Genomic DNA, 27330 nt, shown 5'->3' with positions numbered 1-27330 from the left:
CAAAGATGAGGAACACAAGATTGAGACTTTATCAAAAATTCCAAAAGTAGTTACTAGGCCCCAGGTATGTTCAGCTTCCCTTATACCTCATATTCACAGGTTTTTCAAGAAATGTGAGAATGTTATAGATTTCTTAAACTTATAAAATTGCTAACATATATTTAAATAAGGTGGTTTTTTGTTTGGTTTTGTCTTTTGAAAGAGTGACAGCAGGGGGTGGGCGGAGGGGCAGAGAGAATCTTAAGCAGACTCCATGCCTGGCTCAGGGCTGGATCTCACCACCCTGAGATCATGACCTGAGCCGAAATCAAGAGTCAGATGCTTAACTGACTAAGTCACCCAGGTGCTCCATAAATCAGTTTTTAACTTGTTTGGCCAAAAAAATAAATGCCTGTTAAAAAGATGAATTTTGTGTTCATTTATCATCACCCAGCTGAATAAAAACTTACAAATCATAACTGTATATTACATAGTAAAAGACTAGACTGAAATGGACTATAGCATCTTTATTCATTTCCTAGAAATTAATATATGAACTCTATTATGTATGCCTTTAAAGAACTCCAGGATTTTTTCATTTTTCAATTTGGAAGCCAACTTAAAAATTAAGTACAGTTGTATACGTTCTTGTGTGTCATTACTATTATGTAACTCTGAATTACAAAATAGGCTGATTAAGAAATATAGGCATTCTGACAACCAGCTTTTGGAGTTTTCTTCAAAAAAGTCAGGAAAATACCATCTAAGTCTTAAGTAATAAGTCACTGATTAAGAATTATAAACCAAACTTTTTTTTTAAGATTTTATTTATTTGTTAGAGACACAGAGAGAGACAGAGACACAGGCAGAGGGAGAAGCAGGCTCCATGCAGAGAGCCCGGCGTGGGACTCGATCTCTGGTCTCCAGGATCACGCCCTAGGTTGAAAGCAGCGCTAAACTGATAAGACACTGGGGCTGCCCTATAAACCAAACTTTTGGTTCAATTCTGTTCTCATATTGGAGTAAATATTAACACATTCTTAGATGCTTTGAAGATATATACTTAAAATGCACGCAGATTCTCTGGACTCCTGATTTACCAAATATCACAAATCCAGGGGTTAGAAGAACTGAAATCAATCATTAAACATTTCTATTATTCAGAAGTTATGAATAATAATGATTGTGCTTTAACATTCATTTTAGTGTGCTTTAGTCATAGAGTGGTTTTAAATACCATAATTTTAAAATTCAATAACTATGACTCTTTACCATGATCAAAATTATATGAAAATAACAGATACAGTATGCATAACTTGCTATTGTTAACCATCTATCATGGTTTTCTTACAATAAATTTCCTTGCAACCAAATACACCAACTATAAACTAGTTGATCAGTATTTCAAATGATTTTAGATTAGCTGACTTAGATCTATGACTATCAAAGGTACATTAATAGTTATACTTAACTAAAATTATAAGTAATATAAAATTCTGAAATAGCCTGAATTACTACTCCGAATTCCATCTCCTTGTATGACATAAAGTTTTTTATAATATCTTTTAAGGTCTAAAAAGGATTAAAAGAGCTAATGGTCTGTTGAAATAAAATGTGTTAAATGGTATCCAATTTGACTATTAATGTGAAAAAAGTAAAGACACAGTTCTTTAAGTAGCTGATTAAGAATGAAAAATTGGCTGAAAAAAATGACCCTTCATATCTCATTAACAGAAATGACATCACTGGGAGAAGAAGCTGATGGTGTGTAATATTCAGGTGATTCTGAGGGTTTTGTTTGTGGGTTGTTGTTTTTTTTAATCTATTGTGTTTGAGATACTTGGCAGGTCTCTCATGTTATCCAAACCCATTTCATTCTATGTGAATGGCACCACAAGAAGTTGTACCACATTGGACCTGATTTATGAGACATCTAGATGGAAAATATCCAGCAGGCAGCTGAACTTAAGATGCAAAAGTTCAAGAAAGATGTCAAGGTTAGAACTGCAAATATGGGAGTCATATAAAATAAGAATTGAAGTCATGGGGGTACCTGGGTGGTAGAGTCGATTGGACCAAGTCCAACTCAGTGTTGGCTCAGGTCCTGAACTCAGGGGTGTGAGATCAAGTCCTGAATCAGGCTCCACACTCAGCGTGTAGTCTGTTTAGAACCCTCTCTCCCTTTGCCCCTCCTCCATCTCGCCCCATTTTCTAAAATAAATAAATAAATAAATCTTAAAAAAGAATTGAAGTCATGGATGTGGATGACATTTCCCATGAAGAGGTGGCAGAAAGAGAAGAGGACCAAGGAGCAAAGCCAGAAACTGAAGAGAGGATAGGAGGAAAGAAGTAAATCCAACAGACTCAGCATGTATTCAGGAATCCAGCTTCACTTGCTCTTATCAGGCCCATTCACTGTACTACATAGCCAACAGCACATAAAAACCAGTCCTTGCAGCCCTTGTATTATTAATGTCAGACCTAAAATGATCTTCTCAACCTTTCTTACAGCCCATTTCCTCACCTGTTTCCCCATCCTCTACCCTTATACTTTGCCTCCCTGTTTATGACCTCACCTATACCTTGGAAATGAAGTGCTCAGTGTGCTTTTCCAACTTTAACTTTGGCTTCTCTCATCTGTCTCAGTCTGAACTCTCCATTTGACAATACCATCTCCGGCTAACCCGAGGACAAATCCCATTACATTACCCTGTGTGTGGTCTCCCAAGTACCCCCTTGGCCCTATGAGTAGAACAGATAATCTAAAATAAAACCAGCATCATGCAATGCTTAGAAAAGAAAAGGTCTCACTCAAGGAGGATGGTCACTTGGGAAGGGGCTCCCTAATGCCTACCAAATAAAGTACCAAATCCTTAGCCTGCTCTTGATCGTACCCCCAATCAACCTTTCCAGATTTGGCTACTTGTATTTCCTTATAAGATACCACACTTGAAACTAGACTGCTCACTCTTTACAAGGTATGCTTCATGTGCAAAGGCTTCTATATTTCCACCCACGCTAGCAGTGGAGACAGCTGGTCCTCTATTAAATTTAGGGCTGTGAATGTGATCAAGCTTGACACGAATCCAATGATAAGTAAGATACTTTAGAAATGAAAGGATCTTAGATAACAATATGGGTCAGCTCCATAATACCCATCAAGGAATTTTAAATGATCGTAAAGGTCATTTTATTCAAGAAGGATTAGGGAAAAGAGAATCAAGTTGGTATTAGATCTATCCATGGGGTCAGAAAAACTTCTCTATAAAAAAAATGAGTGGTTGGTGAATTGTACAATATATAAATCATATTTCACTAAAGATGTTACCAAAAAGATAATCGGTAGTGGCATAGAGTATCCAAGTACAAATTTCCAAAGAACTAATTAAAGAATGGGAGCAGAGAATATTGTTTGGCTGCTGTCCCTCCACAACCAGGTTTTCAAGAAAAGCAGGAGCTGGCCCACAGGCCTCTGAACTGACGGTCACTCAGGATCAGATGCTTGGCTGTCTGCTGACCTTCGCAAGGGCATCACTGACAACATCAAGATCATGCTGCAGCTCACTCATGGCGCTGGTTATGCTCTTGGTGTCTTTCAAGATCTGAATACTCCGTGTATATGGATTATACTTCACTCCAAACGGACGCTTAATTGTTTTGGTAAATTCTCTATTTAAGAAAACAAATAAGAGGCAACCAATTTCTAGGAGGCAGAGGATGAAAACTGAGTGAGCAACAGCAAACTTATTTCATACGCTAGAAGAAAGACAAATCCTTATTAGCTGTTCACACAACCAATCTGACCTACTTCCCTACGTAGCATGTGCAGAGATCCCCTGGAATCCTACACAGGCGGGATACCTAAAATTGTTCTAGACGAATTTCCCCCACCCCTTGCATTGCTAGGAGAAGATCCTGTGGATGACTTTAATTGGCTACAGTAAGGAGACCAACTACAGTAGCTTTATCAGTAGACAATGGCAGCACTTGACCACCTAGTGACAGACCCTTCAGCCATGATTTACATAAATACACCTATACACCTATACACCTGTGCACACATGCCCAGAAACAGACCAGAACAGTCCTGCCTTCTGCACATAGACATTCTTTCTGTTTACAATGTCATTCTCCAGGCTTCTCTCAAATGACCTAACTTCTATCCTTTATTCATGCATCCAAGCCCTGCCCTCTTTATCAAGTCAACATTTGAAACTCCCATTTAGAGAACAGGTGTGTTCAGGACCCCTAGGAACACAGCTGAGGACAACTATACCTGAGAAAGGACTGAAAAGCAGCTTGCAATCCACCTGGTCTACCCAGAAGGGAACCTCTTCTTCAAGTGTGCACAAAGGGGTCATCTGGGCTAGAGGAAACCCTGCTGGTATTATTATTTGGCTCTGTGCCTTGCCTAGCTCCCCAAGTAACAGAAAATCCCTGGAAGACAAAGGAGCATGTCTTAAACCCCCATCTATCCCACAATGATCTCACAATGTGACCTCAGACCTCTTCCATCAAATGTTTTTTTGATTCTGCTTCTATAGTCCTTTCCTCTACTACCTCTGTCTTGGCCCAGGCTCTTCTTTTCACCTGAAGTATTACAAAAATCTCCTGAGTAGTTTTTGTCTCCAATGTCCTCCTTTCTTAACACCACACTTAGCTGATTAATAGTTAAAGTATAGCAGGGCGCATGGTGGCTCAGTTGGTTGAGCACCTGACTCTTGATATTGGCTCATCTCAGGGTGGTGAGATCAAGCTCCATGCTCAGTGTGGAGTTTGCTTGAGATTCTCTCTCCCTCTCCCTTTGCCCCTCCCCACATTTGCATGTGCTCTCTAAATAAGTAGATAAAATATTTAAAATTAAATAAAATATTTAAAATAGTTAAAAATAGTTAAAGCATAGCTCTATTGCATTACACTCAAAGTTTTCCACCTCCCTTACCTTTTTTATGCTGTCCCTTAACCTAAAACTTAACATATCTAAATCCTATTTATCCTTGAAGTGCTTTCTCAGATGCCATTAAGTTTTCCCTGTTCCCCCATCTGGAATAAATTGCTCCCAAATAAAATGGAGAACAAAGTTGCATCTGTATCTCTCTAAGGCTTTCTATGCTATTATATAGTAATTTGCATATAGCTTATTTTTCCTAATAGATTATAAACCCTGATGGGAAGAAACCAGTTTCTCAATGTATCTGATTCATATATGCAATCACCAAACATCACCATAAACAACATACTCTAAATATTTGTTGTGAAAGGGAGATATGTTATAGGCAGAAGGTACCTCATAGGCTTCTAATTATCCAGCTGCTTACTTCTGTGATTTGTTACCATTACTGCACCTATCTTTTGCAGAGGAAAGTTAAGTCATGAGAAAGATATGCTTTACCTCATCTTCTCCTTTGCATCTTCAAAGCTTTCAGATACAAAGTAGACATCCTGAAAAGTTGTGATGAGACACTCCTGTTTGCAGGTAATCTTAGGATCAAAGGGCTTTACTTTGGCATGTCCAGAAAGTGAATGCTAGAAGACAAAGAGTCAGTGAATCAAAGAATACCATCTAATTTCATGGCTCGCATCCCAAACACAACCACCAGAATCAGCACACCACTGAATGTACTAATGCAATGGCCCCAACCTATAATTCCAAACATATTTCCTACAGCATTATTTAACCTACAATATACCAGAAAGACAAACGGCTTGCTATTCACCAAGATTCATCTCCATGGCTTTGTTCTAACATACTTTCCATGTAAGAGGTACCCAACAATCTTTATTTATGTATATTCCTGCATTATGATGGCTACTTCCTAGCCTGCCCTAGTTATTCCTGTACATGACTTGTACCCACCATCAGGTGGTAGACTCCTAAAAGCAAGAAGTACCATGGACAGTATTTCACACGCATCTGTTACTCAACAAACATAAGTTCATTCCTTAATTGGATAAATAATAATTCTCAAAGAAGTCCATGGAATTTAGGAGAAGTTTTTGCTAGCACACTAAAAGTGGTGAGGGAACAGCAAGATTTTGTAGGCAAAAGTTTTAAAATACTTTTTGTTTCAAAGATATGTATATTGGGGCACCTGGGTGGCCCAGTCAGGTAAACGGCTGATCTTGGCCTCCTGGGGTCAAGCCCCGAATCAGGCTCCACACTCAGCAGGGAGTCTGCTTGGGGATTCTCGTTCTCTCCCTCTCCCTCTATCCCTCCCCATGCTGGTGCTCTATCTCTTAGAAATAAATAAATAAATAAATAAATAAATAAATAAATAAATAAATAAATAAAATGTCTATAGTGTGTCAACTATACTTAAAAAGAAAAAATTAGGGGATCCCTGGGTGGCGCAGCGGTTTGGCGCCTGCCTTTGGCACAGGGCGCGATCCTGGAGACCCGGGATCGGATCCCACGTCGGGCTCCCAGTGCATGGAGCCTGCTTCTCTCTCTGCCTGTGTCTCTGCCTCTCTCTCTCTCTCTGTGTGACTATCATAAATAAATAAAAATTTTTTAAAAATCATATTTAAAAAGAAAAAATTAAGTAATTAAATTCCACATATAAATAAAAAAAATTAGTGTAGCCCTATAAACCTGAGAAATAGAGAAAATTGTCTTGAGTAATGTTTACTGCTCACCAAGCATTTCTCACAGCATGCACTTGTTCAAATACAAAAATTCTTGCAGGTTGTATCAATTATATTAAGTGAACATGGCTACGTAGAGAGATTTATGGTTCTTACTTTAAGTTCACTGATGGAAGAAAGTAACCCAGCACCAAAGACTCGCAGCTGCCCGTCTTGCTTACAGAGACCAAACTCCACAGTAAAAAAGTAGCACTGCAAAAGGACATTAATATTACTTTCACATCTTGAATAACTCAATTTAAAACAAAGTGCAACTCTGAGTCACTGACCTACAGTGCCCTGGCATAAAGTTCAAGATCCCCAGACCAGTTCCCAAGTATTTCTACAATCTGGCCTCTTCTAAACTAGCACTTCTCAAACTGTTATTCCCAAGACTCCTATATGCTCTTAAAAATTACTTAGGACCCAAAGGACCTTTTGTTGATATGGGTTACAGCCCACTATATTTACTACAGTAAAAGTCAAAAGTGAAAACATGTATATGTTTACTAATTATGTTACCATAAAATGTAATAAACCATTTATGCTGTGGTAGCACAACAATTTAATGCAAAGTAACTATATTACACAAATCAAAAAAGGGTCAGGAAAGAGGCATTGTTTTACGTTGTTCCCAAATGTCTGGCTGGAAAAACAAGATGGATTCTCATATCTGCTTCTATATTTAATCTATTGCAATATGTTGTTTTGGTTAAAGTATATGAAGAAATTCAGCCTCACACAGATTAAGTAGTTGGAAGAAGGCTATGTGTTGCGATAGCCTTTTCAGGTAATTGTGGATATTCTTTTTTGACCCTACATCAAAACTCAATAAGTGGCAATTTCTTAAAGTTCAGCTACCATGTGGGATCTGAAACCATATCAATGAACTTTAGCTCTTATATTGAAATCCACTTTGCACTCTGAGTGGATCTTTCACTCAAGGACCCTGTACAAGGATTCCAGGAACACCAGGGGGTCCCCAAATCATAATTTGAGAAGCACTGTTCTAATCATCTAGCCTTTTTCATACTACCTCCCCCACCCTAACACACTTGGTTTCTTGTCATTTCCCCAGATACAACAAGCACCTCCTTGTCTTTCCTTGTGTGCCCTCATCCTGAGATGTTGCTGCCTTTCTGGCAGATGAAAACATGACGCATCTTCCCTGGGCTAGTCCAGATGTTCTTTCATGGAACCTTCCCCAAGCAGTTCTCTGCCCTCCCTGAACACTCTGCCTGAACTTCTCTGTAGAGTTCACCGCATTTTAACAGGACTGCTTCCTCAAGTTGTGTACAAATTCCTTGAAGGCAGGAACCAGGCCTTACTCATCTTTGTATTTCCAGCACGATGTCTTGTATCTAGTGCTCAAAAACATTTCTAGCATCGTTTTCAAAGAACCTATTGTTTTTGCTGGAAAAAGATCTACAAACAATTAACATTATTGAACTCTACCTTTTCTTAAAGCCCATGTCTCCTTTTGATGAACTTTAAAATTTTATACCCTCATTTAATCCTACTGAGATTATTTAAATTAAAATAATATGAGCAAAGACAAATTTTCTAACAATCGTCTTGAATATGCACTTTTAAACTGACACTCACATCTCCCCCCCATCAGAATTACTAATCTATACAGCTATTTTCTGATTTATACCGTTGCCAGTTTTTGAACAGCCTCCTCTGAAGCTCCAAGGGAAGCCAGGCCAATTTCTTGGGAGAATTGAGCAAAACTAGGTTCAGCCAAAAGGGGGACATGACCTAAGAGTTCATGGCAAGTATCTCTGAAAAAGAGGTACAAGTTTGTCACCCTGTGATGCTTATGTCTCATAAAAATACATGATCAACAATTCAATCAAACCAAAATCTGATTGCACTTTTATTCAGGTGGTATTCCTCTGGAAATGGACCACAAAAGACACTAGCAATTTAGTAAAGAAACTATTTTGGTTCAAAACCAAGGCCACTCACAAACATATACACATAAGATATCCATAGACATGTCCTCCCCCACACCCCCCACCAAATCAGGTCTCTGCTCAAATGTCACTTTCTCAGTGACTCCTTGTCTGATTACCCTTTTCAAAACAGAAACACTTCTCACATACACCTCTTTCCCCTTTCTCTGCTTTACATATATATATGTGTGTGTGTGTATGTATATATGTGTATATAAATACTTAATATATATATATATACTTGTTTATTATCTCTATCCCCCATTAGAATAAAAATTCTATGAAGGCAGAAATTTTTGTCTGATTTTTTTATACTCCTCATGCTTAGAATAGCACCTGGTACCTAATAGGTAACAGGTTGTCAATTAATAATAGTAATGATAAAGAAAGAAGTAGAATAATAATAATAATGGTAATGATAATGGCTAATATATCTAGAGCATGGAGCATGTATTATGTGCCAGGCACTGTTCTAGTTGCTTTACACATGTTCATTCATTTAATCTTCACACAAAACGCCTGAAGGAAGTACCATTATGACAAATAACTATTTAATGAATGAATGCTGAAGCAGAAATACTCACGGCTCTGGGGTATAGAGAGGGTCTGAACTGTGTCTCACGTACTGTGTACAGTGAAAAACTCGGAAGGCTAAACCTGATAAGAAATCTCTTGGTGATAAGTAACCAGCCACGGGACGGATGGAAAAACCTGTGCGCTCTGCAAACCAAAGGAGAAAATGAAGAAAATCTTCACCCAAACAGACCATTTACTGCAACATTTTAATACCACCAGTGGGTCCCAGTAACAGTTTGAGGGAGAACATGGAAACTAAATTTATCATGTGTATACAAAGGGGAAGTAATCATTATTAAGCACTTACTGTAGGTCAGGCATTGAGTTAGACCTTACATATCACATCTCTTTTCATGTATACAATTTGAGCTAGTTTATTCTTCTCCTTGTGACAACTGTAAAACTGAGGCTCAGAGACGCAATAATGTGCCCAAAATTACACAGTAGATGATAAAATTCTCCTTATATTCTACCTTGCTGTCTCCCCAAACTGTTTAGAATATCTCCTAGGCAACCTTACTTCCTTTAAAAAAAAAAAAAAGAAAAAACTAACAAGGTCTATTAATATAGATCAGAACCACTTCCTAATTTATGCCACTTTAAGCCAGTACTACCTCTTGCAAAGTTTATTCTATCTAAATCGGATGATGCTCTTCTATCCACCAACAGCTAAGACTACATGCACTCTGTAAAAGAGGTCTGCCGGCAGGGCAGCAACAACTCAGAGGGCCTCTATAAGCTCCACTCTTGCTGTTCATTTCAAACCCTCGCCCACTGTTCTTCCAATTCCGCCCAGTTGCTTTTATACTCGGATTCTCCCACTTTGATAGATTAGACTTCATCGTCCAACAGAACTCTCCACAATAATGGAAATGTTCTATCTCTAGGTTACAATGGGGTAGCCACTAACCACATGTGGCTATTAAACACTTGAAATGTGGCTAGTGTGGCTAGAAAACTAACATTTTGGTTTACATTAATGTGAATTTTTAATTTTTTTATTTAAATTCAATTTGCCAACATAGAGTATAACACCTAGTGCTCATCCCATCAAGTGCCCTCCCTAGTACCTGTCACCCAATCACCCTAGTCACCCCATCCCCCCACCAACCTCCCCTTCTGCAACCCTTTGTTTGTTTTCCCAGAGTTAGGAGTCTTTCATGGTTTGTCTCTCTCTAATTTTTCTCACTCAGTTTCCCTCCTTTCCCTTATAATCCCTTTCACTATTTCTTATATTCCCCATATCAGTGAAACCATATGATGATTGTCCTTCTCTGATTGACTTATTTCACTCAGCATAATGTGAATTTTTTAAACAACCACATGTGTCTAGGGGCCACCATATTTGACAGTGCAGGGAACTCCTTCCCACTGGTGTTTTGTTTGAACTGTCATTTAGGTTTGATTTCCCTCTTTGACAATTTCCCTTGAAACACATTTACCAACATGTTCTGCAGCCAGCTCACGCTCCAGACCCCCAAGTGAACAGCTTTCAGCTTTGTATCCACAACAAAATATTTCCTCCAAATCTCAAGCAAATTTAATTTGATAACTTCTGTAGCATATGCTTGCTCATCTTTGTAAGACCCGTGCGTGAGGTCATGTGCATTGGTTCTCTGTCATCCTTAATCACTTTTTTAAATCTAGTTTTTATAGGAACCATTTATATGAGTTCTTCCCTTATAAAACTATAGTGCCTTTTCCTGCTTGGTTTTTTATTAGTTTTGTGCATAATGACTGACTAATAATTATAGAGTTGAATAGACATGTAGATTTTTTTTTAAACATTTTTTTTAATTTATTTATGATAGTCATACAGAGAGAGAGAGAGAGAGGCAGAGACACAACAGGCAGAGGGAGAAGCAGGCTCCATGCACCAGGAGCCTGATGTGGGATTCGATCCCAGGTCTCCAGGATCGCGCCCTGGGCCAAAGGCAGGCGCCAAACCGCTGCGCCACCCAGGGATCCCGACATGTAGATTTTTATGATGGTCTGTATAAGAAATGCAAAGAAAGGAATTCCAGATCATGATGGAAATAAACTAAACTCCCTTTGAGTGAGAAACATAACTTCTATTTGTTCCTAAGGTTCTAGTCTGCTGAGATCAAAGGGGATATTTATTTTTCTTACATATTATAAACCCTGGAGATCACTCCTCATTTTACTTCCTATACTAGCTAGAAGAAATAAGGAAGCCTAAACCAAATAAGCCTGAGGAATGAAAAGGAAAAACACTGTCCTTACTCTTTGTTGATGCTTCTACTAGCACATTCTTCCTTGGGAAAATTACAGAGTCTTACTGTGAAAAGGAGCTTCAGAGGCCACTTATTCCAATCTTCCCCCAAAGAGCTTGAATCTCCTCTACCACATCCCCAAGTGGGTGTAGAGCTTTTGCACGAAAACCTCCAGGAATGCAGAAATAACCATCCCATGAGCCTGTTCCATCTTCAAATGGCTTTTTTTTTTTTTTTTTTTAAGCAAGATCTTCTCCATTTTGAGCTAAAAGCTTATAGTTTCTATCCAATTATCATTTACTTAGGGTCTCATAGTATTACTTCTATTCCACAAGATGATCATCTAGTATTTAAATAAAGCTATAATATCCCTTAAATCTCCAGGTTAAACACCCTGTCTTTCAAATTTTATTTATATAATGCATTTTCCAAGCCCCTTATAATCCTCTCATTTTCCTATGCACTTGTTCCAGATCATGACTGCCCCTCTTCAAAGGAATGCCCAATACTGGGTCCAATACTCCAGAACAGAGTAAGGAAAATTCTGACCTCCCCTACACTTGAACTTTATTCCTTCATTAAAAATTCTATCATAATTACAGAGTTAACATTCCCCTTAACAAAAGATTAACTCGTGCATTACCTTTTAAAAAGTTTGAGACATCTTCCAATTGTGGGATGTTATCTTCCCGGTATCCACAATATTTAGAAAGCAAAGGTAAGTTTTTGAGATACTCTCTGCAGGCATGGGTTGGGTAAAGTTTGTTGAGCTCTTGGAACACAGTTCCCCAGGTCTTAATCTCCTCTTCAGTGAATTCAACCTTGGGAATGGGGTCTCCACTAAAGAGACAAAGAGAAGTTATTTTAAATTAGCATTCAATAAACAGCAGCACTTACCTTTTATTTACTAAATGAGCATAATTTGCTCTATTCTTTTATTCTATTATTTCAAAGCTGAATAAGTTATTTTTATAATATACTTACTGTTTATAGTTCATAGCCAAGTCTGCAAAATACTTTCGTCTTTTACGGTAGACATTGTCTTTGAAGCCCTGATAATTAAAGAAAAGTTTTTAAATATTCATACTAAAAAATACTTGACATGATATTTAGGGAACAGTTCATTATTACTTGAGCTATGATATAACCCCTTTAGGGCTACATCATTGCTATTTTAAGCAAGTACTGTCTAGAAATTCATGATTTTTTTTTAAAGATTCTATTTATTTATTCATAAGAGAAACAGAGGGAGGCAGAGACATAGGTAGGGGGAGAAGCAAGCTCCCTGTGGGGAGCCCGATGCAGGACTCCATCCCAGGATCCCGGAATCACGACTTAAGCCAAAGGCAGACGCTCAACCACTGAGCCACCCAGGCATCCCTCATGATCATTTTTAAAGTCAATGTTATATGAAAGCTTTATACTATTGTGGCTACTGAAATAAAGATACTCTAGATACAAAAATCCCATAGTGGGTACAAAAGTAAAATGATTTAAGGAATAAGAAAAGCATCCTACTTAAATGCACAATTCTTTTCCAAGTGAGTTTTTTTTCTTAATCATTTGAGTATATCTTCAGCTATATTCTCTGTAATAGTAATTAACAATAAAATAGTAATTAATAAAACATGAAATCATGACAACTAAATCTAGCCTTAGATTTTATCACAAACTGTAAACATAGTCCTATTTATAAAAGCAAACAATGATAATAAAAAGAAAATAATTTACACCTAGAAAAAAATTTTTTTAAATAGATAAAATAGACTTCAAAAAAGCAAAGCCCAGGAGAAAACAGCCAATAATGCTATAGAGGAAAGAAAGGGAAGACACTTGAAAAGAGAAAATGAGACTCATCTCTCTAACACGGATTTACAAACCCCTACCAAGTACCTGGCCTTGTGCTAAAATCCAGAGAAACAAATATGAACAAAGCACAATCTGAGTCTCCAAGGAGTTTACATCAACCAATTATTATGAAACAGTATGACAATTGCCTTATTAGAGATATGCCACGATGCCACTGGAACTCAAAAATGAAACTCTTAATCCACAGTATGTGAAAGAGGGCAGTTGGGGGGAGTCAGGGAAGATTTCCCAATGATGACTCCCAAGCTAAGTCTCAGAAAAGGAGTGGGGATAGCTGGGTGGGAAAGGACAGAAAGGACAGTACTGATGACGGTGAAGAAAGACAACATGATGTACCTAAGGAAATGTGAGCTGGAGCTTGGAGAGAACAAGGAGCATGGGGCAAATTGGCTTGAGGTCTGCTAATAAAGGTCTGAAATAGCTTGGACTTCAGTTTTTGGGTAATGGGAAGCCATTGATGATTTTTTTAAATGCTTTATTGAGATATAATACACACAGCCTAAAATTTTTAAGTGTACAATGTAGTGATTTTTAGTACACTCATGGGCTTATGCAATGACCTCCACTATAATTTCAGAAAATGTTTCTCCCCAAAAGAAACATCATACTCATTCATGGATTCTCCCCATTTCCCTTCATCTCCAGCCCCCAACAACTACTAATCTACTTTCTGTTTCTATGAATTCGTGTATTCTGGATATTTTGTATAAAAGGAATCATATAACACACATGGCCTTTTGTAACCAGCTTCTCTTACAATCAGTTTTCAAGGTTCATCCACGTTGTAGAATGCATGTATCAACATTTCACATTTTTTTATCATAATATTCCATTTTATCGACATATCACACTTTATCTATTAATCAATGGATGAATGTCTAGGTTGTGTCCACTTTTTTGTTATTATGAACAGAGCTGCTATGAACATCTGTGTAGAAGTTTTTACATGAATATATGTTTTCAATTTTCTTAGATAGGTACCTAGGTATCATTGGTGAGCTTTAGGCAGAAAAGGGATAATGACCATACTAAGGTTTTAGATCCTTCTAGGGACTATGAGGAGGATGGGTTGGAGGTGTTAAGCTGGAGGCTGGGGGGTGAATTAAAGGTGTGGTAATAGGAATAAATAAAGAACAAATTTAAGCAATATTTAGGAGGTAAAAATCAGTAGCACTTGGTAGTAGAGCAGAAATAGTTATTTAGTTACCTCTCCATAACCATGCTCCAGATTTTCTTGCCTTTGAACCTTTGCTCATGTTGCAATGAACTATCCTTCCTCACCATCTCTTTCCTGCCAAACTCCTTTCAGGCCTAGTTAAAATGTTGCCTTTCTCTGATCTCTTCAACTAGAAGTGTTTGCCTTCTTGCGTGCCTCTCAAAGCAATTTGTTCATGCTACTTAGCACTTTTCACAATTTAATCTCATGTTTATTTACAGATGTGTGCTTTATCTTTCCAACTAGACTGCAAATGCCTTGAGAGCAAGTGCAATTGGAATTAATAAATTGCTCACTAAGATATTATAGAACAATGTGGGTGCATCAGCTGAGGGCTGTCTAAGAAGATACACGGGCAATGAACAGAGCTACTAAGTGGCAGATCAAAGTCCTGGTGCATATGACTCTAAAATTGCACTCTTTTTCTCCACCCTCCCAGGACCATAAGACTCCACAAGCAACCTTAATGCTCTGCGCTTACTGATTCTCCAGCTCATGCCTGTACTATGTCCCATATAATTTTCCAAGGATCCAACATCCTATTTCAACTTCCTAATAAACTAGTCATGCTGGACAGCGTGGGTAGTTAAGTGTTTCTCCTTCTTATCCTTACCCTCCTTTCTAATAATCTATACCCACTTCAACAAAAATTGCTGCAGATATTGTCTTGATTTTAGCATAATTCTTGGAATAGCTCTTATTAATAGGAATGACAGACATAGGACAGGTGTTTCAGAGTCAGTGAAGTTAGCTGCGCTTCAGGCAGTTAGTCTGGATTCCCCAGGACTATGGAGACTTCCTGAAATCCAGATTAAAACAAGATCCTGTTTAGTCTAGAATAAGTGCAGTCTCCAAAAAAGAAAATAATTTGTCTTAATTTTTAGTTTGCTTTAAATTATTTTCATGAAAAGATTTATTAAAAATATTTACAGGATGATCTGCATCCAGTTCAGATCCATACATCAGAACTCTGTTGGCACAATGGTCCAGGTCAGAAATCTTCATTGGAAACCAAGGAACAGTTTCCATACCTGCAAAATACAAAACCACTAACAGTTGAAGAGATGATCTTAAAGGAAGGCAATAAGGAAAAAGAAATTAAGAAATTCATAAATACATCTGGATAAAATTTTTAATTTTAGCTTGTACTTTGAGGCAAAATTTATACAAATAAATTGCTCTATTTCTAATAAGTAAATTTCATTCAAAATTTTTGAGTTCAAAACATTTTTGAGCCTTGATTTTCTTAGTATTGAAGAAATGCTATACTTCAGGAATAGATTTTAAGTACAAAAAATTTGTAAGCTACATATTTAACTATCTTTTAAAAAAACAGAGTAAGGTATACAACTTTGCACACCAAGGTGCAACTATAATAAGGACTTTCAACATTTCTTTTTGTTGATGCAAATGATCTTAGAAATCATTTTGTCTTTGCCAATTTGATCTCTCACCTCCTCTCAGACATGCAGCCCTCCTGTAACTCTGGGGTTTTGCACATGTTGTTCTCCTGCCTGGAATACCTATATCCTACTCCCACTTCCTGCTCCACCCCATCCTTCTAATTTTCCTGAGAATATCCTTCTCCTCCTACAAGACCTTCCCTGACCCTGCAGGTAGAGCTAATTCTCTGTCCTCTGGGATCCTATGACACTGTGTTTCTGATTCTCTAAAACATATCAGTTTATATCTGTATATATATATATATATATATATATATATATATATATATATATATGTATGTATATATATATACACACACACATATATGTATGTATGTATGTATTTGTATATCTGTTTCTTAGTAGAAATAACTGACACAAGTTGGTGTTCCCTAAATATCAACTGAACCATTTAGCCCCTAAAAAAACTCTTCATTTTATAGATGGGGTAACCAAAGCTCAGAGAGGTAAAGTAATTTGTCTAAGGCAATTCATTTCTACTGGAAGAGAGAGGACTAGAATTCAATCCTTCTTGTTCTAGCTCTCATATTCTTTTTAACATATCCAAAAGTGATAGTGAAGAGATTTAACCACAAATACCACAGAGGCACCAATCACTCAAAATAGATACAAGCAGCATCCTAAGCTCCTGCTCCACCAGATATTAACCCTTTGGTTGTTTGTGGTGGGCCTGGGACTCCTAGAGTAGCATCTGGAGCAAATGGGCTTCAGGCATGGTGGGACGCTCAAGGGACTCGGGGAAGCAGCTATCTGCCACTCAGAAATGGAAGCATATTAGTATTTTAATAACTTACACAGCCACACAAATACATAACAGATGTGTACCAGCCCTGATTACACCCCAATATTGTGCATGTTCCATACCATATGTAAAATGTGGTTGAATTATCCTTTTATCTTTTGTGCCAAGTAAATGACAAGGATTTTTTTTTACAACAGAAGATCTTACTCATCTGAAACCTTAGGAGGCTTTGTTGCTTTTCATTTGCTTTTAGTGGGAGTGGGGACAGGGAGGACTGTGTAAAGAGTGTATTTACATCATAGTTGTCAGCAACTGTCAATATTCTCAACAAATTTGAATATTCATTTAATATCTGCCAGATGCTAAGCCTTGTGGTAATTTTTAAGTACGCAGGGATTGTAAATTGAAGGTTTGTGAAATTAAGAAATGCTTGATGATTTGGAAACTGAGAAAATGTAATTTCTAACTATTCTGAATTCTTAGGCCCAAGGTTTCCCTTTCACTTCTCTCACACTTGATAAAATGTTACTTTATAATTGTTCTATAGTATTTTGAGCAATTACATTTTGTGCTCCCTTCACTATCAGGCTGTAACCAATTTGAAGAGACTGTGTTTTATTTTTATTTCTGTGCCTTCAAGATAAATATAATATTGGACATACATTATGTACTTAATCTTCTGAGTGGGATTTTCACTTTTCAAACTTACCATCTTCCTTCGCAGTAAAATTATCTGGTGGATTCACAGAGAGAACGTTAGTGTGGGACTTCAACAGATGAAAAATATCATTCAATTGTTCTCTGTTGATATCACAGTCAACAAAAATCTCAAATTCTGAGCTTCTTCTCTTTGATTTTCGGGACTCAATATGTAATAGGTTCACATGCTTCTCCTGTGTAAAGCAGAGAGTAAAAATACATAGGAAAACTTCAGAAAAGGTAATAGTCTCTGAGCTCATTACTTTCATTACCACTAAAAAATCAATTCTATGCTTGTGGTGATAGTCAAAATAGAAGAAGGCTGTTTTTAGTGCTATCAACAGCAAAATAATTCCCCATAAATATTAAGTACTGCTCAAAAAACTTTGAAAAATTTATCACACCCTCCAGAAACTAATAAAATGACACCCACTAGAAGTCTCTCAAATTGCCAGAAATGAATGGCCTCAAATCAATATACCAAATTTCCTAGATAAAAAGAACCTTTCAAAAATTCTTATAAATAAAAGTGTTTTCAAAAAGTGATATTAGGGTGGCACAGTGAGCACCTGGGTGGCTCAGTGGTTGAGAGTCTGCCTTTGGCTCAGGTCATGATCCTGGAGTCCTGGGATCGGGTCTCACATCCGGCTCCCCACAGGGAGCCTGCTTCTCCCTCTGCCTATGTCTCTGCCTCTCTCTCTCTGTGTCTCCCATGAATAAATAAATAACATCTTTTTTAAAAAGTGATATTAATGTCAGCCCTTTAGAAAGGAAAGTTTCCTTTGCGAATATGCATTTAATAAAATTAGATGAACAGCTTGAACAGAGTGTTTAATACCTCAAATCTCTTAAGCTACAAACTTAGTAACCAGCTGAAGCAGATTGCTTCTTCTGCTCTCTTCCCATGCCAGCCCAAGCTGGGTGCCATATGTGCAAACCTGTGGGAGGAGGATATCTTCTCTTACCAATTTGGATAGCTGAGGACCAGCACCAGTGGCATAATAATGAAACATAAGAACAAATTACCCAATATCTTAAAAAAATAAGTTAGAAGAGCTGATTTTCAACACTAACAAGTTCAATTTGAATTAACTTGGTGAATAACTATGTAGCCAGGTAAGAGCTGTGAAGCATACAAATGAAAAGCAAGACATATAAGGAGCTTATAATCTAGTTGGTTAACACATGTAAGGCTAAGAGAAAATACAAGTAGTAAGTATTTAGGTGTAGTAGATATTCTGGGAAAAAGCATTATGGGCTAGAGAAAGTAGACATTTCCATGCAGCAGACAGGAACTGAGATGAGTCTTAAAGAATAGATAGAGTAGGCAGAAGGGAAGAAGGAGGATTCCAAACAGACGGAGCTGTAAATGCAAAGGTAAAGATAAGTAAGAATTATTAGGAACATGAACCAACAGGAAAAAAAAGAGTATTTAAAATGTTGGGAAATTGGAATAGGCAGGATTTATCCTGGAACATAGATTTTATCATGGAATCAATAGAAGAAAGCCAGTTACAAAATATACTAGAGTTGATCAGAAGTAAAAGAGAGTTTCTGACATATTTTTCTAGCTATATCTCCTGAGGCAAGGGAAATAAAAGCAAAAATAAACTATTGGGACTACATCAAAATAAAGAGCTTCTTCTACACAGCAAAGGAAACAACCAAAAAAACTAAAAGGCAACCTACTGAATGGAAGAAGATATTTGCAAATGACACATCTGATACAGAGTAAGTATCCAAAATATATAAAGAATTGATAGAACTCAACACCCCAAAAATAAAATAATTCAAATTTTAAAATAGGCAGAAGACATGAACAGACGTTTCTCCAAAGAAGACATCCAGATGGCCAACACACACATGAAAAGATATTTAATATCACTCATCATCAGAACCAAATCAAAACCACAATGAGATATCACCTCACAGTTATCAGAATGGCTAATATCAAAAACACAAGAAACAACAAGTGTTGGAGAGGATGTGGAGGGAAAAAGAAACCTTGCATTGTTGGTGAAAATGCAAACTGGTGCAGCCACCCTGAAAAACAGCATGGAGGTTGCTTAAAAAGTTAAAAATTGAACTACCCTAAAATCCAGCAACTGCACTACTAGGTATTTACACAAAAGATATAAAAACACTAATTCAGCGGGTTACATACACCCCTATGCTTCCTGCAGCATTGTTTATAACAGCCAAACTATGGAAGTAGCCCAAGTTTCCATTTATTGATGAATGGATAGAGAAAATGTGGTATATACCTATAATAGAATATTATTCAGCCATAGAAAAATAATGAAATCTTGCCATTTGCACCGACATGGATAGAACTAGAGAGTATAATGCTAAGCAAAATAAGTCAGAGGAAGATAAATACCATATGATCTCACTCATGTGGAATTTAAGAAATAAAACAAGCAATCAAAGGGGAAAAAAAGAAACAAACCAAGAAACACACTCTTAACTACAGAGGGGAAGTGGGCCAGGGGGATGAGTGAAATATATGAAGGGGATTAGGAGTGCGTTTGTTGTGATGAGAACTGAGTGATGTATGAAAGTGTTGAATCAGTATATTGTACCTGAAACTCATATCACACTGTGCATTAACTATATTTGAACTAAAATTAAAACTTTTTTAAAAGTAGAGTTTAATCTATTTCTTGTTAATATTTACAATAAGAATGCATTCATAAATGTTTTCTGAATGATGACGTGAATAAATATAAAGCTAAATTACGTTTTTGGAGACAAAGATGTAAAATGTCAATTTTTCCTCAATTACTCTAAATTGAATACTATCAAAATCAAAATCTTGATGGAATTTGGTGAGGAAATGTAACTAAATAATTTAAAATTCCATCTGGAAGAAAAATTTAGTCAAGAAGATCCGGGAAAATTTACACAAAGTAGAAGTAATAAGTGAGACATTTCCTATCATGTATTTCAATTACGGAAATAGCCACGGAGAAGTTAAGCAGTTTGCCCAAAGACACATAGCTAAAAGGTATCAGAGCTGGAATTCAAACTCAAGCTGTCCTGCTCTATAGCCCATGCTTTTAAACCCTAAATTGTAATCCTATTTACCAAAAAGGAAGTCAGAATAATGGATAACATGGATCTTCTTTGAGTAAGACATATATAATCTGAAGAATGAACACACTAAAGACTGGCATAGCCAAAATCTAGGACCTAACTACATTGGGAAGATGGGAGGAAGGGAAGTTGAGAGGGCCACTGGAAAGGGAGCTGTGTCAAAAAAGCTAAGTCTTTACTTCCATTATAGGAAATCATTAGGTAATAGCTAATAGCTAATATCCATAAACCAAAAAATCATGAAATAGCATAAAAAGCATATTGTTTGTAAACATAGAAGTAGGGGCACCTGACTGGCTCAGTTGGTAAAGCATGGGACTCGATCTCGAGGCTGTCAGTTTGAGCCCCACCTTCAGTGTAGACATTACTTTAAATCTTCAAAACAAACAAACAAAAAAACATGGAAGTAAATTATAGAAAATATAGTTAAAAGGGTTGGAAATAGTTGCCTCCTAAAGGCTGAGGGTAAGTAAAATGAGATGGATACAGAGCTGTATGGGTAGGTCTTAAAAACATAGTGCTGAGTAAAAAATAATAATAAAAAAATAAAAAATAAAATAAAAAAGATACCCTACAATAAAAATTACATGATTTGCTAATACATGCACACACAAAAACTCTACATATTCTAAAGTACACATAAAAATAATTCCATGTACAGATCAAACATATCAGAGCAGCTGTCTATCAGAAGAGAGAAATGGAGATTGAATAGAATAATGAAATAAAACAGGAGGAGGCTGTATGAATTGATGATGATAAGCCTACACATAATTTGATGTGTATGATTAACTCAACCCTTTGCCCTAAGATTAACAAAATAAATTAGACTTAAAAATGAGGAGCTATGAAGGGGTGCCTCGGTGGCTCCGTCCAGGCAGTGTCTGATTTCTTAATTTCAACTCAGGTCATGATCTCAGAGTCATGAGATTGAGGCTTCCCCCACCTTCCTCCCATCCTACCTCCCGCCCCCCACCAATGGGTTCCACACTAGGTGGGGAGCCTGCTTGAGATTCTCTCTCTCCCTCTCCCTCTCCCTCTACCTCTCCCATACACACACACTCAGCATGCGTACACCGCTCTCTCAAGAAAAAAAGTTAAAAGATGGATTTATGGAAATGGAATTACTGGGTCAAAATATGTGAACATTTTAAGGCTACTAATACGTATTGCTTCCTTCCCTATTATACCAATTTATCCTCACACCAAAGGTGTATTTAAGTCCCAAATGCACTGAAGCTTTGACGGTAGGGAACAGTATAATTGTAGAATCTTTATTATTTTGATATCTTAAAAATATGATTAAATATATCATTAATGTCATTAAATAATATTAAATTTTTAATATTCTATTTAATTAAAATTGGCTTTTCTGAAATCCACAAAGTGAATCTTTCTTTCCCTATTTCTTTATTAGCTATTTGTATCTTCTCTTCTGTAAATGGCTTGTATCTCTTGTCCATTTGTTAGAATCGAGCAATATTTTAGAAACTAAAGTGCTTAAGAAATTTCTGCCACGCATCTCTGAAGAATTTATAATAATTCACATTTTAAATATAATTTTAGAGACTCATTTGAGAAGAGTATTATGCAAAAATATGCAGACTGCTTACCTGGAAGATTTTTAGTGCTTTTATAAGTCCACCAACTTCATTCTTCAAGGAAAAAATGAGAGTCGCTCTTCCTCTTTCTAAGGAATTATCTTTGTTTTCCTTATTGTCTTCAATCATGATGAATTTGGTGTCGTTCTCTAAAACAAAGTATGAAAATAGAGAGGTCTAAAAAAGAAGTTGTGCAATATAGACTATATTTGATAATATTTGAAACTTAAGACAATATTTGATAACACTCTCTGAGTTCTAATTTCCTCACCTGTGAGATGTGGATTTGTAGATATGCTTTGCAAGACTGTAATGAGACCAACATAAGATAAAACATTGCCTATCAACCCTAGACTATAATAGGCATACAATGCATGTTACTGGTTTCCTTTTTCTTTTTTCCTAATTCAATTCCTGCAGGGTGTGAGTCATGCCCACTGGCTTCTTGCAGTCTTCCTACTGTAGCCTGAACTGAGCACTCTTCCTCTATAAAAGCTTACTTTCCCCCTACACTTTCATCACTTTATTATACTGGGTCTTGAATGTTTTATTCATGCATGTCTTGTCTTTCAACAAGGCATCAAACCGCTTCAGAACAAGACCTTCTATTCATTTCATAAATTCAAGAGCCTGGGCAGCACTGGACACATGGGGACCACAAGGATAATGGCTAGCCACTAGAATTCTGGCTCCATATAAGTATCTTCTTTCTTCTCTGACTTGGAATCCTCCAGGCAGTGGACTCTGGAAGGCCAATAAGCCTTTTAAACATTAGCCTACAAGAGTTATATGATTATGGATCCAACTCTGGTGTGTGCGTGTTGGGGGAGGTAAGGATATTGTGAGGGATGAAAGTGGAATATAACTTTCAACAGAGAAAATACGCTTGAGAAATAAGATCTGGATTTAAAAATGAAAACAGCAATGGGTGACGGGCACTGGGGGTTATTCTGTATGTTAGTAAATTGAACACCAATAAAAAATTAAAAAAAAATAAAAATAAAAATGAAAACAGCATTTTGAGGATTTATTCCTACCGGTTTTCTTTTCATTATTAATTTTCCTAATTGCCTAGTTTCATGTTGGAGTTCCAGTGGAATTAATCCTTAACAACTTAAGTTGATATAACCAATTCCACTGTCTTTCATCTGCTTGCACTAACTGCTCCAAGCCTGCAGCAGTACCACCCAGAACAGGAATAATATGCTGCTCTGGGCTTGAAGCCAGATAAACTGGGTCCAATCCCCCACAACTCAAACTTCACTGACTCACGGAAGCCTTCCCAGGCCTCCCTAAGTCCATTCCCCTCAGTGTTCAAGATTGCCATACCATAAAACTCCCATTCATAGCAATGGTCACTGGTGTAGTTATAGTTCTGTTTCAGTGAGTATTTGATTATGTGCAGAAACACCACAGGTAGAATAAAATTCCTGGCATTTAGTTGAAAGCTGTCTTCTCAGAAGATGAACTAGACATCTACCTTGGCATCTTCTCAAGCACCTATTTATATTACTAAACAGTGTATGGAAATATTTGGAATGTGAAGTCAGACATATCTGTTTATTGGTCTGATGTTTATTAGTATATGACCTTGGGTATGTTACTTAACCTTTCTAACATAACAAAGTTACCAAAACGATTCACTGGAACTCACAACATCCAAAACTATCTCACACAGTTTGTTTGTTTGTTTGTTGTTTGTTTGTTTAAGAGAGGGCAAGAGGGAATCTTAAGCAGGCTCCATGCCCAGCATGGAGCCCAATAAGGGGCTCAATCCCACAACCCTGAGATCATGACTTAAGCTGAAATCAAGAGTCTGATGCTTAACCAACTGAGCCACCCAGGCGCCCCTCTCACACATTTTAAAACACATGATGTGGCTTAGTATTCTGATGTTTTCCCCCACAGAAGAAACAAAGCTATTTAGGGCATCAAAAAAAGACAGAGCTATAATTCAATGTTTAACCCATACCTATTGATTCACTGAGTTTAAAATCAAAACTGCTTAAATGTTTTTAATTGTGTCAATTAATTCTCTGTAGCTGAAACAATCTTTATGCCAAATACTATAAAACCAAAAGACTGATTAAGCTTAATAATAATCCGGATTTTTCTGTGACCTGACTTTAATAATGGTAAAATAAATGAAATTTCAACCCAAGCACATTCATGTGAATAAAGTAGCATAGCGTTAAGGCAGTAAAGATTTAAAAACAAGACAATTTGCCTCCAATTGATTCACAGACTTATGTATGAGGGAGAGGAAGAGGGAGAAACAGACTTTCCAATAAGCTGAGATCCCAGCTATGATATCTGAGAAGCATACCATCCCCCCAACCACCATTTTCCACCCTGTAACGAATATCCTAAAGATAAATGGAGGGATCCCTGGGTGGCTCAGCGGTTTGGCGCCTGCCTTTGGCCCAGGACCTGATTCTGGAGTCCCAGGATCGAGTCCCGCATCGGGCTCCTGGCATGGAGCCTGCTTCTCCCTCCTACTGTGTTTCTGCCTCTCTCTGTCTATAATGAATAAATAAATAGATCTTTAAAAAAATAAAGATAAATGGATATGGCTTCCGGCCCATCCATAAGTCTGATCAGGAAGGATTTATGGATGAGAAACAAGAGATTCTAAAAGAGACTTTCAGCTTCAAAGAAACTGATCCTTTGGTAAACAAAGTATATACAGGAAATTCAGAACTGGTAGCTCTCGGGCTAAAAATTCAGGGATGCATTCTCAAAATATATTTTAAAACGTGAAACCTTTGGAGAAATGTATCTAACTATCATTAAAAGGCCATAGACTTTTTTTCCACACAGAGTATGGTTGATTTTGTCCTATAGAGTGCAGACGCAAACAATAAGAAGTATAAAATCATACGGCAAATTGCTAGTAACAAATTCATCTACAAACCCATCTAGACAAGTTTTAATTTCTATGTGCGTAAATGTCCTTATTTGCAAAATTGGAGGGAGGCTAACTGACACCAATCTCATGGTTGTAAGGAGGATTATATATATAATATATATATATAATGTATAAAACCATTAGAACAGTGCTGACTTACACGAAGTCTTCAATAAATACTAGCTCTAAAAATGGGAAGCGCATCCCAAATTTCCCTGTCTTCAAAAAAAGATAAAATGTTAAATGTAATAAAATTGACATTCTAAAATCCTCTGGCTAAGAACTTTTCTTGCCCTGGTTGTTAAGCATTTTGAAAGATGTAAAGATAGTTTTATGGCATGAAATGTAAGTATTCTTTTGTCTTAAAGTGATTTTCAGTTTCATTAGTTTATTTACTATGAAACCCCTAAAATATATTAAGTTCCAAATCTCAAGTGAATAATTTAGAAATTCATTTGTAAACAAATGAAGACTCTAGTCAACCTATATTTACTAAGTCCCCATTTTCCTGGATATTGTCACTACAATGTGCTGAAGAAAAAGGATTCTGCAAATCTAAGCTACTTCTTAGCCCACCACCATGTTTCATAATGAAAGCAAATTTCAACAACTGGGAACAAAGATCAGAGAACAGTAAATAAAGGTGATTTTTGCCAGTCAGTGGGAAAACTGACAGATTTTCAGATCTCCTGACAGTTCATCCTTCAACAATCTCTCAGAGTTTAGAATGCAACTCTTTGTATAAAACTATATAAAGATTTCCTTTCACATTTCAAAATTGGCCCTTAAGCTCCTCTAGGAGCCATTGTTAAAAGGTAGTAACAGTCATGACTGGTTTCACTCCATCCTTTTGGGTTTCATAATTCTCTCCTCTTTCCCTGGTTCTGGAATGGATCTAGTTTTGCCACCAACATCTCATCAGTGGGCTAGGGCAGAGAAGGGTGAAGGATACGTTAATTAAATATTTACTATACACAAAGAGTAGAGGTCAAGGTGTTTACATTGACTCTTCTCTCCCATAAGTTTAGTCAATAACAAGTATAATTTAAATTTACCTAATCTAAGAAGCCCAAAGCACTATCAAATTGAAATATTTTGAAAGCACAGATGCTGTTTGAAGACAGAACTAAAAGCCATGAGAAGGACTGGTGAGGATGGAGAGAATCTTCCATAGAATCTTGTTTTTCTTTTCTGACAGGGAGAAAGGAATGAGAATGAAAGTGGAGATGAAATAGAAAAGAAAACAGTGCCCATGAACAACATTTTCCTAGGAAATAAAGGCACTGGTGAGGAAAATGAAAATAGAAGACACATCCCACCTGAAGATAAGCTAATATGAACTCTAGTATTGAAATTCATAAACCACAGGTTATGGCTTTGCAGAAACACCTCTGGTTACTTTAAGCTGTGCTCACATCTACTTTTAAAACAATAAATGTGGTGCCTGGATGGCTCAGCGGTTGAGCATCTGCCTTTGGCCCAGGGCATGATTCTGGGATTCGGGATCGAGTCCCACCCTGGGCTCCTTGCAGGGAGCCTGCTTCTCCCTCTGCCTGTGTCTCTGCCTCTCTCTGTGTGTGTCTCTCATGAGTAAAAAAATAAAGTCTTTAAAAATAATAAATAAAACAAATAAATGAATTCCACCCTTCTTTGAGAATTAATTGATGGGCATAAACTTTTACTGGATAGATTCGAAAATTCAACTTCAGTTTTTCCCCCAAGCCAACTAGACTAGAACATCAGTGGGGATGGGGAATTAATTTTAAACCACTGAAAACCAAATGTCAGTAGCAAGGTTGGATCTGAACTACTATCACTATTTGTCAATTGCAGACCTGTACTGGGTTAGGGTGCAGGTGATAAAGGTAGGTGTGATGCTAAGAGGCTTTGCATCTGAAATGCCCTTTTCTTTGGAGATCTCCAAGGGACGGTTCCCTTAATGGGAAAAGGAAAGAAGAGATGTTGCTATTTGGTCAAGAGGAAGGAAAGGAAGAAGAATGCATTTATTGTTTGCTAACACAGAGGAGTCACACAGACTTGAGTTCAACTCAGAACTTCCCGGGAAATGTAAAAATGCAAGAAATACCCACCTTACAGGGGCTGTCGTGAAGGTGAAATCAGATGATGTGTAGAGAGTCTGTCCTTACACAGCAGGCCCTCAAAGATTGTGTCTTTTCTTCCCAAAGAGGGTAGGAGGAAAGAAGAGTCCTCGCAGGGGTACAGCTGGGACTCCCCAGATCCAGATCTCCACGGGTGGTTACTTCCTGGGAGAGTGAGCCTGCCCCCTCCCCACGCTGGCCCAGCACCCACAAATCAGCGGCGGTGGTCCCCGGTCCCGGCGGCAAGGAGCCACCTGCCGACCCGC

At 37.3% G+C, this 27330-nt stretch overlaps 1 protein-coding gene across 2 annotated transcripts; it reads right to left on the bottom strand.

Annotated features, from left to right (window-relative positions):
• Positions 1-544: 544 nt before the first annotated feature.
• On the bottom strand, positions 545-27330 carry TPH1 (tryptophan hydroxylase 1). 2 transcript variants are annotated; one of them, XM_077866292.1, is made up of 11 exons: positions 27056-27330; positions 22070-22206; positions 17371-17554; positions 15387-15487; positions 12356-12423; positions 12015-12211; positions 9146-9281; positions 8261-8387; positions 6721-6816; positions 5372-5505; positions 545-3648 (listed from the first exon to the last, which is right to left on the bottom strand). In XM_077866292.1, the coding sequence occupies exons 2-11, from the start codon at positions 22184-22186 to the stop codon at positions 3474-3476; spliced, it is 1335 nt and encodes a 444-aa protein (XP_077722418.1). In that variant the 5' UTR covers positions 22187-22206; positions 27056-27330; the 3' UTR covers positions 545-3473. The 2 variants fall into 2 exon arrangements, with proteins under 2 accessions (XP_077722418.1, XP_077722417.1); XM_077866291.1 differs by lacking the exon at positions 545-3648 and adding an exon at positions 3918-4416.

This window comes from Canis aureus, chromosome 23, assembly GCF_053574225.1.
Source record: "Canis aureus isolate CA01 chromosome 23, VMU_Caureus_v.1.0, whole genome shotgun sequence".
Taxonomy (NCBI): Eukaryota; Metazoa; Chordata; class Mammalia; order Carnivora; family Canidae; genus Canis; species Canis aureus.
This window is presented reverse-complemented; position numbering and strand designations above follow the sequence as displayed.

What these genes read in the sequence shown, in the direction of transcription:
- TPH1 (XM_077866291.1), bottom strand. Translation starts at nt 22,186, where the DNA reads ATGATTGAAGACAATAAGGAAAACAAAGATAATTCCTTAGAAAGAGGA. An exon ending in TTTTACTGCGAAGGAAGATG is followed by an intron (nt 15,488 to 17,370) that starts GTAAGTTTGAAA and finishes TGTATTTTGCAG; the next exon opens with GTATGGAAACTGTTCCTTGG. An exon ending in CTGTTCAAAAACTGGCAACG is followed by an intron (nt 6,817 to 8,260) that starts GTATAAATCAGA and finishes GTCCTTTTGCAG; the next exon opens with TGCTACTTTTTTACTGTGGA.